This window comes from Alosa sapidissima, chromosome 11 (assembly GCF_018492685.1).
Source record: "Alosa sapidissima isolate fAloSap1 chromosome 11, fAloSap1.pri, whole genome shotgun sequence".
NCBI classification, from domain to species: domain Eukaryota; kingdom Metazoa; phylum Chordata; class Actinopteri; order Clupeiformes; family Clupeidae; genus Alosa; species Alosa sapidissima.
This window is the reverse complement of record NC_055967.1, coordinates 28,061,360-28,074,798: the sequence shown is the minus strand read 5'-3', so window position 1 is coordinate 28,074,798 and position 13,439 is coordinate 28,061,360. Positions and strand designations below refer to the sequence as shown.

The window sequence follows — 13,439 nt, the reverse complement described above, 5'->3', positions numbered from 1 at the left end:
ACCGTTTTTGTTTTTTTTTCCAAATAAAAATTACCCTCATGAGCAGTATGATAGGTCTTGGTCTGAGCAATGTAGCCCAGGCCTACAGGGTTTTCGATTATATGACCGGTTTTGTGTTATTTCAGAGTCTAATAAGACCGGCTCTGGTTATGTGATATAATCACACGCCGATGCCTATACACGCCCATTTCCTGTACTCTAAACGATTGCATCGGATGTCTTCTACTCTGGTCTAACCATGCTCTTTTGACCGTTTTATAAGTACGTAGCCAACGATAGGCTTGCATCACCAGCGTTGAAGAGGCTGACCGATTTCATGTTTGTTGAACTTGCTAGTTGTCTCATGTCGACAATGTAATGCAGCTCCGACAGAGATGGTGTCCGGACACTGCTTATTTCTCACTGTGCTCCAGCTGTTTGTTTTGTTGGCTTGGTTGACTTCATATGCTGAAGGCAGAAGTCTGAAATGCTCTTCAGGGAAGCCATGCTCGGACAGAACCCCTGTGATTATAAGTAAGTTCTTGCTAACTTGCATGATTTTGACAATAAAATAACATTAGGCTATGTCGAACATTTTTTGGTTCTATTCAACTGTTGATGAGTGTAACATTGTTTTGTCGACTAGGCTAGTCTAGCTTGGCGCATGTTGGCTACTTTCAAGGATGGATAGCCTACGTTTCTCCTAGAATGTTGCATAGACAGTAGGCTATTTATTCAATTCTTGTCATAAAGTCACAATTGCTATCTGCTAGATCGACTCTACGATGAGCGAAACGTTCCTTTGCCCAAAAGGTTTGTTTTCCTAACCAGCCTATGTGTTTCCAAAAGGGATGTTGGAGTTCTGTAGTCTACATTTTCAGAAGGTTAACGAGTTTCGTCGTCGACACTTGTATTGTGTTGTTTACTTTTTCAGGATCGTTCATATGACAGGTGGTCATATGACCATGACTGAATGTGCCTCCTCCTCACCCCACGGCCGTCTGGCTGTTGGTGCGTTAGAGAAAATATAAGCTAGCCTATAACTACACAAGTCAAACTCATGAATATGATTGTTTATATAGCTAGTCTATATGGTTTAAATCCGTTATATTTTCTATATCTTTGTTTTCTAACTTAGACATTTAGCCTACTATAACTAGAGTCTAAGGTCAGACAGAGCACACGTCGATAGGAGCAAGGTGGTGGTTGCTATTTCAGCCAAATCTATCTTATCCACCCACTATCCACTATCTTAACTTGTGTTTAGTTACCCACGAATCAGCTTTGTGTTGGTGTAGTCAGAAGATAGAGGTGAAAAGATTTGTGGCTAAAGTTCTCATTTAGGTATTTCTGCGGTTACATCTGAATGTTGGTTTAGTCTACAATTTGCGTGCCAGTTTGAGCTCTTGGACTCGGGTCTCATTCTCGGGCCGATTAAAAGGCAGTGACTAAGCCAGTGCATTCATAGCAGTGTGGCGATCAGGAATTAAATGTGTTTGCTTCAGGCCTATGTTACAAGTTGTAGTGGTGTAGCCTATATATATATATATATATATATATATATATATATATATATATATATATATATATATATATATATATATATATATATATATATATATATATGAGAGTGTTGTATATACAAACATTATGTGTATATATATATATATATATATATATGTGAGTGTCTTAATGTTTGTGTAACATTGAATGGGGTCCTGATGCCTGCACACGCGTGTGTGTGTTCGCCGTGTAGTTCCAGGCGACCTGGGCAACCAGCTGGAGGCCAAGCTGGACAAGCCCAGTGTGGTCCACTACATCTGCTACAAGAAGACCAATGACTATTTCACACTATGGCTCAACCTCGAACTGCTGGTGCCCATTGCCATAGACTGCTGGATCGATAACATGAGGTACATTCGCCATACACATACATACACCAGCACCAGCACCGCTCCTCTGCACTCTAACACAGAGATGAACATGATCACCAAAAACGGGACAAAATAGATACACCTCTTATATCATTTACCAAGGTGTGAATTTTTTGAACATTCTAACTAAAGATTCCATTCTGCAACAATTTTAGGTTCTAGAATTCCATGTTGAATTCAATAAATCCAGATATTCTTTAGAACATTCATTTTCCAACGTTTCCCGTCACACCGGTGTTACAGTACACCTACAGCACAGCTTTTATGGCTACATGTTATGGCAACAATATTGTGCATATACAAAATGCGCTATATTAATAAAAGTGACTTGACAATGATGATGCTCCTAGAACACACTCATTGTGGGTGCATATATGCGCCTCTGGCAGTAAACGGGTTAAGGGTTTAGATAACCAAAGCCTTCACTGGTAAGTAAAGGATGAGACCGACACAGAAATGTTAGAATTGAAATGTGATGTTTGCCAATTAGTTCACCAGTCGAACAGTGCAATAAGTTGCATCTTCAGTCGAAGTGGACTTTAGCCTGGTTTTTATCTCAAAAGTGGAAGAGAGGATTTTCCATTCCTGTCAGTTTTTCATCCGCTTACATGGGTGACTGGCACCTGGCAGGAATTTCTCTCTTCATATCAATAAAGTATCTATCTATCTATCTTTCTATCTATCTTCTCCCTCTAACAAGTTGTTATTCATAAGAAAATGATGTCCCCACCCCCACTCAAAAAAGTCCACATGCTGGTTTGTGGGTCAGCGTGTGCTTGTTGTTTTAATGCGTAATTTCGATAATTTGAGTTTTTTTGTTATGGGAGCTTGTGATGGTGTCTGTTTTAGCTGGTTTGCATTATAAGTGAATATGTATGTACGGGCATTCATATACATTATGTTTCTGCGTATGTATACTAAATGTTGTGTGTGTTTTGTCGTTTTAGGTTGATCTATAATCGCACCACACGGACCAGTGGGGCGCCAGAGGGAGTAGATATCAGAGTACCAGGGTTTGGGGGAACAGATACGGTGGAGTACCTGGACCCCAGTAAACACAGTGTGGGTAAGTACCCAACTATGTACATAGACATCCAGTGTTTGTATTTTTGCTCTTTGTGTGTGTGCGTGTGTGTGTGTGTGTGTGTGTGTGTGTGTATGTGTGTCTTAATTGTGTAATTGCATGTGTATATGTTGTATTGTGTATCTGTTGAACGCCCAGAAATAGCCCCCACCCTTACACTAAACAAAGTTTATCAACACTGTTCTGCTCATCTACCTCACATTGTTATTAATACATTATCATTGCAATAAACTGCCTTGCACTGTATTTATATTTCAATCTTAAATCTCAGTCTATTCTGATATTGCACTATTTATACTCTCTCTCTCAATTGTATATTGTATCTTACTTGTGTCTGTTGAAGTGTCTACGACCATGGCAACCTTGACGGGGACAATTTGCACTGCCCTATCCCACCCATAATGTTCTATTTATTGTAAATGTACATACTGTAATCATAATCATACTCATATTCTACTGCTCTTCATTCCATTCTTACTGTTCTACTTTATATTCTTTTATGTTTTTTATTCTTTATTCTTATATGTTAAGTGAGTGTTGTGTAGTGAGAAATGCATGTAGTGAGTGTATGCATTTTAACATTCTAGAGTGTATGCATTTTAACATTCATTTTAATCATCACCCCAGCCTTTGATCATGCCAAACCTTTTGTCAACCAAACTGCTCTTGTGACCTTTGTCAATCAAATGCTCACATGACCCATTGTAACTTAGACAATCATTAGAACCTCATGAGGACACATGACGACAATTAATCATTTGATGATGAGTCCTTTCCTCTTGACACAATCAAAGAAGGTGGGCTACGCTTTAAATGCAGAGGGAAGACGCCGATCTGGAGGTTCAGTCGGCCACCGCCATAAGCGGTGAGCTATGCTGGCCTCCGAGATCATATGCTGGCCTCTGAGCTCGTAGTTCTAACACCATTGTTAACCAATAAATGTTTCACCCTGTTTTCAGTTTTCAGTTTTCAAACCTGCCTCTGTCTGCTTGCTCAATTTTTCTTGCAACAGTTGTACTTTGAGAGCAAAGATTGACCGGAGTTAAATTCCTTGTTTGTTTACACAAACCTGGCCAATAAAGCTGATGCTGATTCTGATTCTGTTGCAGGAATGTACTTTTTTGCCATAGTGCAAGGGCTGGTTAACGATGGCTATGTGAGAGGCGATGACATCCGTGGGGCTCCTTATGACTGGAGAAAAGCACCTAGTAAGTTGCACATCACAACACAGTGCATCAGCCCATTACAACACAACACCGTGCATCATATCCCAGCAGAACCATTACAACACAAAATAGCCCATTGCAACGCAGGAGTTTACACATCTTGAGGCACAGGACCTAAAACTGCACAGCAAAGCAATAGTACCTAGTGTGCAACAAAATGGCATGCATCACAACACTAGGTTTCACAGGACAACACCTCAGAACGTCTAGATTAGCCTGGGAACTGTGACTACGTTCAGCTTTGTTTCCTAATCACTTACTCCACTCGGTTGTGTTCATAAACAGGGTTATGCTGCTTTAGTTGCCTAGTGGGCATAAATCAATTTAGCTGATTTATGAATCTCAGGAAGTTTCCATGGATAAATGCCCAGACTGGGAAATGTATTTCTTCTCTACGTAGCATTTAATGTAATGGCACTCACCGACAGGGTTCTATATATTAAGAGTACGGGTTTTGATTTTAATGTTGAAAATATGGGAAGTTCATATTCAATCAGGAACATTATTCCTATATGTAGGCTACTATTTATAATTGTGAATTAGAATCCCAAACCTAACCCCAAAGCACGCCTCTGCCATTTTCAGTTCCTGGTTTTCTCCCAGCTAAATGGGTTCTGAGGGGAAGTGGTGGAAAATGGTTTCATGTTTTTCCATTTAGTGTGCTAGTAGTAAGGCGTAGGGTTTCTACAATAACATGGTAATACATTATCAAGGTTAATATGAAGAAATAGTGCTATGCCAGTATAAAAAAATCCCACCTAACCATTTACCTCGACTAGTGAAGACTTACTGGGCTTTAGTTTCACCAGAGTCTATTGCCAAAAGTAGTATGCAGATAAAGGAAGTGGATAGAAAGGTGCATGAAAGAAGTAGAGGAACCATCTGTCTAATAGCATCGGTATTTCAAGTTTACAAAGATCTGAGTTTTACCCATCGCTTCATGATTGCTTGAATTAAAGCAGAAAATCAAATGGCTGTGTTTTTTGTTTTGTTTTACATTCACATTTATTTATTGTACTTGAACAATGTCAGTATGAATGGAATTCATCACTATTTAACTAAGAGAATGTACAGAAAGCTTCTTGCATCAAATCTACTGGTGGGTGTTACACATTGGTGGTGGTTAGTGAGGTTCTCCCTTTACTGTAAAGCGCTTTAGGTGCCTTGAAAAGTGCTATATAAATGCAATGTCTGCTTTGACTGCATTTCCTCATGTTGATTGTAGAATAGCTTTCGGTATCTTTCTAAGGCCCGGGCTACACCATGTCTGCAACTGAAGGGCTCCGTTCGCGAAGTGTAAAAATAGTTTTAGAAGACTGCTCTAATTTTTTCGAACGTACCTACCGCCACCACGTCTGGTGTAGCCAGTTCCATTGATAATACTGGAAGCTAATTGTTGCAGCAGACGCTGCGCGAACCTAACACTTCAATTACATGCCTCAGTGTAGCCTTCCTGTAACTGGTAGCTGTCTGAATCCTTCACCTCTGCTCTAATTCTTGACCCATTGCCACTTGGAGCTGGACACACTAGGTGGGTGAAAGGCATTGTGCATGGAGTGGTGAGTTCAGATAGAGGCTGTGCCATTAGGATTTCAGATTCAGATATTTATTTTTCACATGCACAGTTATAACAGTGTACAAATAGTAGTGAAATGTAAACCTGGTTAACTTCATGACTGCAAAATGGAAAAGATAATAGTACTTAATAATGAATAAATTAAATTAAATAATAATTATATGGGACAGTAGATAGATAGTACCCAGTGTATATACGACTGATTGCAAAGAACAAAACAGTTGGACCAACCTCTTCAGTTGAATCCTGGGTTTTCATCAAAGTTTGATATCAAACGAGAATAAGTCCTCATACAGTGTTTGGGAACCTTAGGCTTATAGATGATTTCATGGCAAATACTAGCTACTTCAAGCTTTGGACTTGTTTACTTGCTTGAAAAAGAATGAAATCCAGTCCATTAAAATGCCCCTCTGCGAGTGTGTCCCATCCTCAGGCGTGTGTGCATGACCGTGTGCATGGGTCATCTGAACCCAGGTAACCTGTGTAGACACAGCTGGTTATGTGGCTGTGCCAGATAAGGATATTGCCACTGTAGGGGTATGCATTTTAAGGTAATGGAATGCATTGTAATGTATGTATGCATGCAGTATGTGTTTGCTGATAAATGAAAGCAAAGTGCAGGTATATGATTGTTTTTCCCCTCTCTCTGTATCTCTCTTTATCTCTCATCAGCCATTGAAACTCACAGCCACAAATGATGTCAGTTGTGGGTGATCGCCATGTGACTTTGCTCTCTCTGTGTGTGTGTGTGTGTGTTTGTGTCCACAGATGAAAACAAGGCGTACTTCTTGGCCCTGCAGCAGATGATTGAGGAGATGGCCCGTAAAGCTGGAGGACCAGTGGCGCTGATCGCCCACAGCATGGGCAACGTGTACACACTCTACTTCCTCAATCATCAGCCGCAAGCCTGGAAGGACAAATACATTAAGACCTTTATCTCGCTAGGCGCGCCATGGGCTGGTGTTGTCAAGACGGTCCGAGTAGTGACCTCTGGTGAGCATTTGTGTGAGTGTTTGTGTGTGTGTGTGTGTGAGCGCTTGTGCATACATTAGTGGTTTCAAGATAATTGAGATTCTCTTCCATGTACTTTACTGTTGTACTAATACATGTAAGTGTATTTGTATGTGTGTGTGTGTGTGTGTGTGTGTGTGTGCTTGTGCATACTTTTGTGGTTTATACCTTCTACTAGCTTTTAAAAATGCATTCTGAGCCTTTTCCCTGTTTTTAAAAAAAGAGAGACTCTTCCATGCACTTGACTATTGTACTAAAAAGTGTATATTTGTGTGTTTTTTTTTTTTTTCTCAGGTGATAATAACCGCATCCCGGTGATCAGCTCGCTGAAGATTCGTCAGCAGCAGCGCACGGCAGTGTCCACCATCTGGCTGTTCCCCAACGGCAACATCTGGCCTGCAGACCAGGTCCTTGTCCAGACTCCCACCACCAATTACACCGTACGCGACTACCAGCGCTTCTTCCAGGACGTGGGCTTCCCCGACGGCTGGGAGATGCACAAGGACACGGAGCACCTGGTGGGTGACCTGGAGCATCCTGGTGTGCCCGTTCACTGCTTATACGGCAGCGGTGTGCCCACGACACAGAGTTACCAATACACTACGTTCCCTGACTCGGAGCCGGACGAGGTGACGTTTGGTGATGGCGACGGCACGGTCAACCTGCTCAGTGCCATCCAGTGTAAGCACTGGGTGGGAAAGATGGCGTACCCAGTCAAGCTCGTGGAGCTCCCTGACAATGAGCATGTCAACATGCTGCTCAACCAGACCACAGTGGCCTACATTAAGGCTGTGCTCAACCAGCCCTGATCCTTGAAGACATAAACGCACAAACACCATACGTAAACCCTCAAACATCTGTGGCTTGCATCACGGCCAACGCTCAAGACACTTTAACCCTCAACGGTGGCGTGCATCACAACAGCCCTCGACTTCTGAGCCCCAGTTGTACAACCCCAACCCCTTAACCTGTCATACCCCCTCAGTCCAGGTAGATGCGGACTCTACAGCAGGTCTGGCAGTGACCTCGTGCAGAGCTAGGGCCGCCCTGTACCTGACCGAGCTAACTGCTGTTTGGGTCCAAACCTCCGAAACACCTTCATGCATAAGTCCTGAGAGGATGAAGCCACTGCCGCCAACTGACCCTGCCAACCACAGTGGACCAGGAGTCTGTTATTCAATGGATGAGAGAAGTACCTTGTTTCTGATGGTTTATGTGCCATTACCAATGAAGAACAGAGTGGCTAGCTAGCTCTCAATTTAACTCTGATTTGAATTCCTACTCTTTCTATAGTGTTCTACTGTTGTGGTAGGTCCTGCCAGGCCATTTGGACTGACCATTCCTCTTGTTGCTAATGTCAGAGCGTATAGTTGTGACATGTAGTGCCTCTGTTCTGTATCTACTCTGTGGAAAAGAGTAGGCCATCTCCTGTTTTGCAAAAACCTTAACAGGATGAGATTGCTTTATAGAAATGTGTTAATGTTTTTTTTTTTTTTTATTATCAAGTTTTATTAACTGGTGGACATACAGTATTGATTTGATTGATTTTAGAAAGATAATTGTTAGAGCCATTTTAAGTGTTTAATTGTTCAGGTATGACTTCATCCTCTATCTCTTATCTTGATGTTGTGATCTTATTGTTATTAACACATGAATTACTAAAATGGAAGTGTCATATCAGCAGTTAGAGCTTGAGAAGGGACCATGGGGCCCTGGGAATTCTGGTTCTGACTGTTTTTCAAGTCATCAATATTTGTCATTTGTTTTTATTTATTGACATTTCATGACATGTTTTTTTTACCTTAGAATTGTTATGCTTATGCTATATACCACCTCTCAGCATCATAGTGTAATTTTTTTAAGGTCACACATCTGTTGCGTTGCAAAAATGCAGCGACAATCAAGGGTGGAGGCATGGTCCAAAGCCTGCCTGTTATCAGGGTTCACATGACTTTGATGGCCTGGTCAACTTTTACATTTCTACTAACCACAGTGGTCTAACATTGTTACTAGGCATGCGTGTTACCAATGGTCATATTGAAAGACAAATCGGGCATCTCGTCGACTCGGCGCACACACACGCAGGTGAATCGATCAATGTGAAAATGCTGGAAATTACTGTTTGTATTGTTCACAAATATTTGTGCTTACTGGATGATAATATTTAAAATCTACCAAAGAACAATGCTGGGTCTTCCTTTTGTTGTGTGTGTGTGTGTGGTAATACCCACTGGCCAGAGCTAGATTGCCTATTGTAATGGGAGATTGGGAGTTAACCACATGTGATGAAATAAGTCTCATTATGTTTCTTCTGCCATCACCAATAATGTTCAGACCATAATTTCTGAACGTAATGAACCTGACACCTCCCGCTTACACACACACACACACACACAAATGTCTTTCTAAACATGGCAAGTCCCAGCAAAGGCCTATGAGAATAACAATGACATGGCAGTACTAGAACCTTTAACCAAAGTTCTACTAGCCCAAGTGGGCTTTCCCTGTTCACTGAGCAAGTTATTTATGCCCAGAGACTAATCAAACGCAGTAACCAGTTTTGCAATCTCAGACACATTTCTCTTCCATTCAAAGTAATATTCACACTGCAAAGGAAAATACAAAGATTTATTTACTTTACTACTAAAAAAATGTGGATTGTAGCCAGTAACAGGATGAGCTGAGCACTCATTCTTGGCCACATTTATCTTCCTTTTAAAATGGTATTCACAGTACTGAGGAAAATGCATGTGAACTATTTACTTTTGACTAAACAGATATATTTAGACTGCAACGGTTAGGGGGATTTGTATGGTTTAGGTATTGATAGCCCTACTTAGGCAAGGGAAAGGAGAAGACTTTGTTTCCAGTCTTGCAGCGCAGCTCATCACAATCTATCCTCAGCTGGAAGGGTCCATCTTCATGGTGATCCAAAAGACTCTAAATAAACAGAGAGATAGCATCATGGGCATAACAGCACAAAAACCCAAATGGCAGCAGCAAGCTCTACAGCACATATCTGCTGTTTGAGCATTGTCAAGCCAAGTCAGCCTTTATTGTTGTTTATACAGCTGAAAAAAAATATTGTTCCATATGGACCAAGGTGCATAAAACACACACATTCAGCAATATACACACATTCGGCATTAACAGTGCAAACAGATAGACAATGCACAGATTCAGCAATATACACACATTCAGCATTAACAGTGGCGTTGTGCAGCAGAGAAGCTCTGCTTCCGAGAGACGCAGTGCCGGCCTGGTCGTGGCGAGTCTCCTACCTGCAGCTGTGGCAAACATGCTGACTGGAGCTGGTCCGTCCGGTCACCCACACACCAGCCGAGGCTCACGTGGAAGGAAGGGTTCTGAAAACGTTACAGGAGTCAGTCAGGAACATTGAAACCAACCAACACTACAGGTTCCACCATGAAAACGAGAAGAAGTAGAAAGCCACAAAAGTTATAGTGTTGCTAATGTTTGTTTACTTGAGCATGCATTTACATCTGCAGAATGTGTATACCCTTACACGTCAAACCTGGTAAAATGTTGTGAGTCGGAACTCCTCCATCGTTTTGTCGATCACTTTAGTCAACTCTGTTAGTTGAGCATGCCCAGTGGAGATTTCCAAACCCACAAATGTCCTGCATGCATATAGACATAATCAGTGACTCAATATTTCCAGGGTTTAGACCAGAGACAGTACATGGTACACAGTTTGTACAGTACAGGGTTTGATAGTTTGGTGGCATTCAGCCCACTAACTTATTGACATGAGCCCTTTTTCTCCCCTTTTAGGGCGTGATCAGACAGGACACGCGTTGCTGCTTGCTGCTTTGAAATGTTTTCATAAAAACGCGACTGACGTCAGGGGCTTTTCTGCTTTGAGTTGAACTTTTTTTAAATTCCAGGTGTTTAGGATGCTTTTGCAAAAATGCGAGGCGCACAAAGTGTGAGGCGCTCAGTGAGCTTCAGCAGCACGCAAAATGCTTACTGCCAATACAAAACAACAGAAAAAACCCACCATTCACTGCAAAAACAGCGCCCTGTCTAATTGCGGCCTTATAGTAGCATGCAAGCTAATCGAAAACACCTAAAACTATATCTTGGGGTCAAAGGTGAAACGGAGAACACACCTGGTCTTCTCGCTGTTTGAGTAGATATTCAGTCTCTGAGCCAAACAAAGGAACCTGTGGAGAGGCCGTATTGATTGGTTTAAGAGAGAATTACATTAGATGTATTGTCATTGTGCAGAGTACAAGAACAGAAACAATGAAATACAGTTTGAAATACAGTTTGCATCTAACCAGAAGTGCAAAAAAGCAGAAAAGTGATATACACCATATAGACAGGTGGTGCAGTATAAAAAGTATGAGATATATAGTGCAGTGTAGACAGTAGTATACAATTAAGAAAGTGGTATGGTTTACAGTAATATACATATAAATGTGCAGTGTATTAGCAGTAACCTTATAAGAGCAAAATAGATATGGATATGCAGTATGAACAATGTATGAACATGTAGAGATATGTGCAGTGCAGTGTAGTAGCAGTAACATCATAAGAGTAGTAAATATATAGATATATGCAGTGTATTAACAGTAACATTATAGAAACAGAATACATATGGATATTCAGTATGAACAGTTGACAGATATGTACATTATGTACAGATATGTGCAGTGTAGTAACAGTAACATTATAATAGTAAAAATAAGTGTATGTGCAGTATGAAAAGTATAAAGAGCAGTAGAATATGGCTATATAATGTGTAAGTGTAATTACATATGCATAACTTTTTGATGATTTACACAAGAGATCTGCATGTTTTTTTCCCGAAATACAGGGGCAGCCATGGCCTACTGGTTAGCACTTTGGACTTGTAACTGGAGGGTTGCCGGTTCGAACCCCGACCAGTAGGCACGGCTGAAGTGCCCTTGAGCAAGGCACCTAACCCCTCACTGCTCCCCGAGCGCCGCTGTTACTGCAGGCAGCTCACTGCGCCGGGATTAGTGTGTGCTTCACCTCACTGTGTGTACACTGTGTGCTGTTTGTGTTTCACTAATTCACAGATTGGGATAAATGCAGAGACCAAATTTCCCTCACGGGATCAAAAGAGTATATATACTTATACTTCTATACTTATACTTAGATGTCTACATTTCAGATGTAAGTGCAGATTTGTTTTTTGCTTACTTTATTTTTATTTTTATTTATTAATTACTTTATTAGAGGCCATGTGTACCTCACACCGCATGGATGTGTCTCTGATCTAATTTGGTCTACACACTCATTACTTCAAGGTCAGATTCCCTCCTGAGCTAAATGCATTCAAGTCTTTCCACCTATCCTAGATCATCCAAAGGAACTCTTGAAATCCCCTGGGGATCAATAAAGTATCTATAGTATAGTATATAGTATCTATCTATCTATCTATCTATCTATCTATCTATCTTGAGGAGTAAGAAAGCACTCACCGTTTGGTGTCAGCCAGGCTGTTTCTGAGGGACTGCACGAATGGCTGGATCCAGTGGTGTCGCAGAACCACTGTCTGGGACAAGCTGATGTGGAACTCCTCTGCATGATTCAGGGGCACATCCAGGGATCTGGCTAGGGCTGTCACCTCGTCCAACAGCTCCAGGAATGCCTCATCTGGTGTGTCTGGTGAACGAAGACGCCTGCTGTCACTCTTTAGATCGACAAGCTATAGCTCAAAAGAGGGACTACACATTACAAGGACAGAGATTCGCACCTCAGAACATCATGACATAAAAGGTACTTATAGATGGGGTTGGAAATACTATAATCTCAAAACATTAAAAATAGATATCTATATAATCTATCTATTTTAATTGAAAATAAAATTACTAAGTCTGGCACACACATCCTCCAGTTACACCCCATTCATCAGGCACTGGAGCACATGTACTTTGAGGAATGCCTGCTAAATATTGGCTACAAAAATTACTGTGAGAAAATGCAAGACTTACACGGCAGGAAAACGTATGTGGCCCAATTCCCCCGCTCATGCTTGAAAGACCGGACTCGCCCTCCGTGCTGAGCACTGTCGTCAACCCTCTGCTCCTCTCGGAACATATGCAGCACGGTATCGGGCACAGGTAGGCGGCCACGCTCTTCCTCAGGTAGGACTTCTTTGTTTTGCGCATTACTACCATGGCTAATGGGGAACATGGTATTAGTGTAAAGCAAAAAAGCTTCCGTTACTATATATTGAAAATCTAATCACTGCGACATAATCTTTCATTTTATACGCCCAAAACATCACACTCACAAACATTCACCTGTTTACAGCCTCAAGTTTGGTCCTCTTGCCGAAGCGCAAGTCCTCCTCGTCGTGGCAGGTAACGTTGCATGATCGTTTCCTTTGAACTGTAAAACAATCACTTTCATCCTCGGAGCTGCTGCTGTAACTCACCAGCATTCTATGGCCTTACTGGTAACAACAGATTACACGACATATTTATATTCCTCCATTTAAACACGAGAAGATGGCACACGTTCATAATATCGGGAAAATCACATTTGACCCCATATTTCGTTCAAATGCAAAGCGCCACTGCAGCGCACCAGCATAAACAGTACATCAAGAAACAATGTAACTAAAGTCTGAT

The 13,439-nt window shown here is 41.4% G+C and overlaps 3 protein-coding genes across 4 annotated transcripts in view; 1 reads left to right on the top strand and 2 right to left on the bottom strand.

Annotated features, from left to right (window-relative positions):
• Positions 1–1,168, bottom strand: part of ccdc135 (coiled-coil domain containing 135) — a 31,388-nt gene extending 30,220 nt beyond the window's left edge. Inside the window, exon 1 of one of the 2 annotated variants that reach the window (XM_042111207.1) lies at positions 1,155–1,168. The gene's annotated coding sequence lies outside the window, so the exon portion shown is untranslated. The remainder of the gene's footprint in view (positions 1–1,154) is intronic. The other variant, XM_042111210.1, reaches the window with a different exon arrangement.
• pla2g15 (phospholipase A2, group XV) lies at positions 168–8,995 on the top strand. The gene is made up of 6 exons (XM_042111216.1): positions 168–513; positions 1,736–1,892; positions 2,861–2,979; positions 4,107–4,205; positions 6,568–6,792; positions 7,105–8,995. The coding sequence occupies exons 1-6, from the start codon at positions 375–377 to the stop codon at positions 7,617–7,619; spliced, it is 1,254 nt and encodes a 417-aa protein (XP_041967150.1). The 5' UTR covers positions 168–374; the 3' UTR covers positions 7,620–8,995.
• Positions 8,996–9,424: 429 nt separating this feature from the next.
• usb1 (U6 snRNA biogenesis 1) lies at positions 9,425–13,404 on the bottom strand. The gene is made up of 7 exons (XM_042111219.1): positions 13,110–13,404; positions 12,798–12,985; positions 12,285–12,468; positions 10,944–10,997; positions 10,346–10,451; positions 10,092–10,175; positions 9,425–9,750 (listed from the first exon to the last, which is right to left on the bottom strand). Exons 1-7 carry the CDS (start codon positions 13,247–13,249, stop codon positions 9,643–9,645), a joined length of 864 nt encoding a protein of 287 aa, XP_041967153.1. The 5' UTR covers positions 13,250–13,404; the 3' UTR covers positions 9,425–9,642.
• Positions 13,405–13,439: the final 35 nt, after the last annotated feature.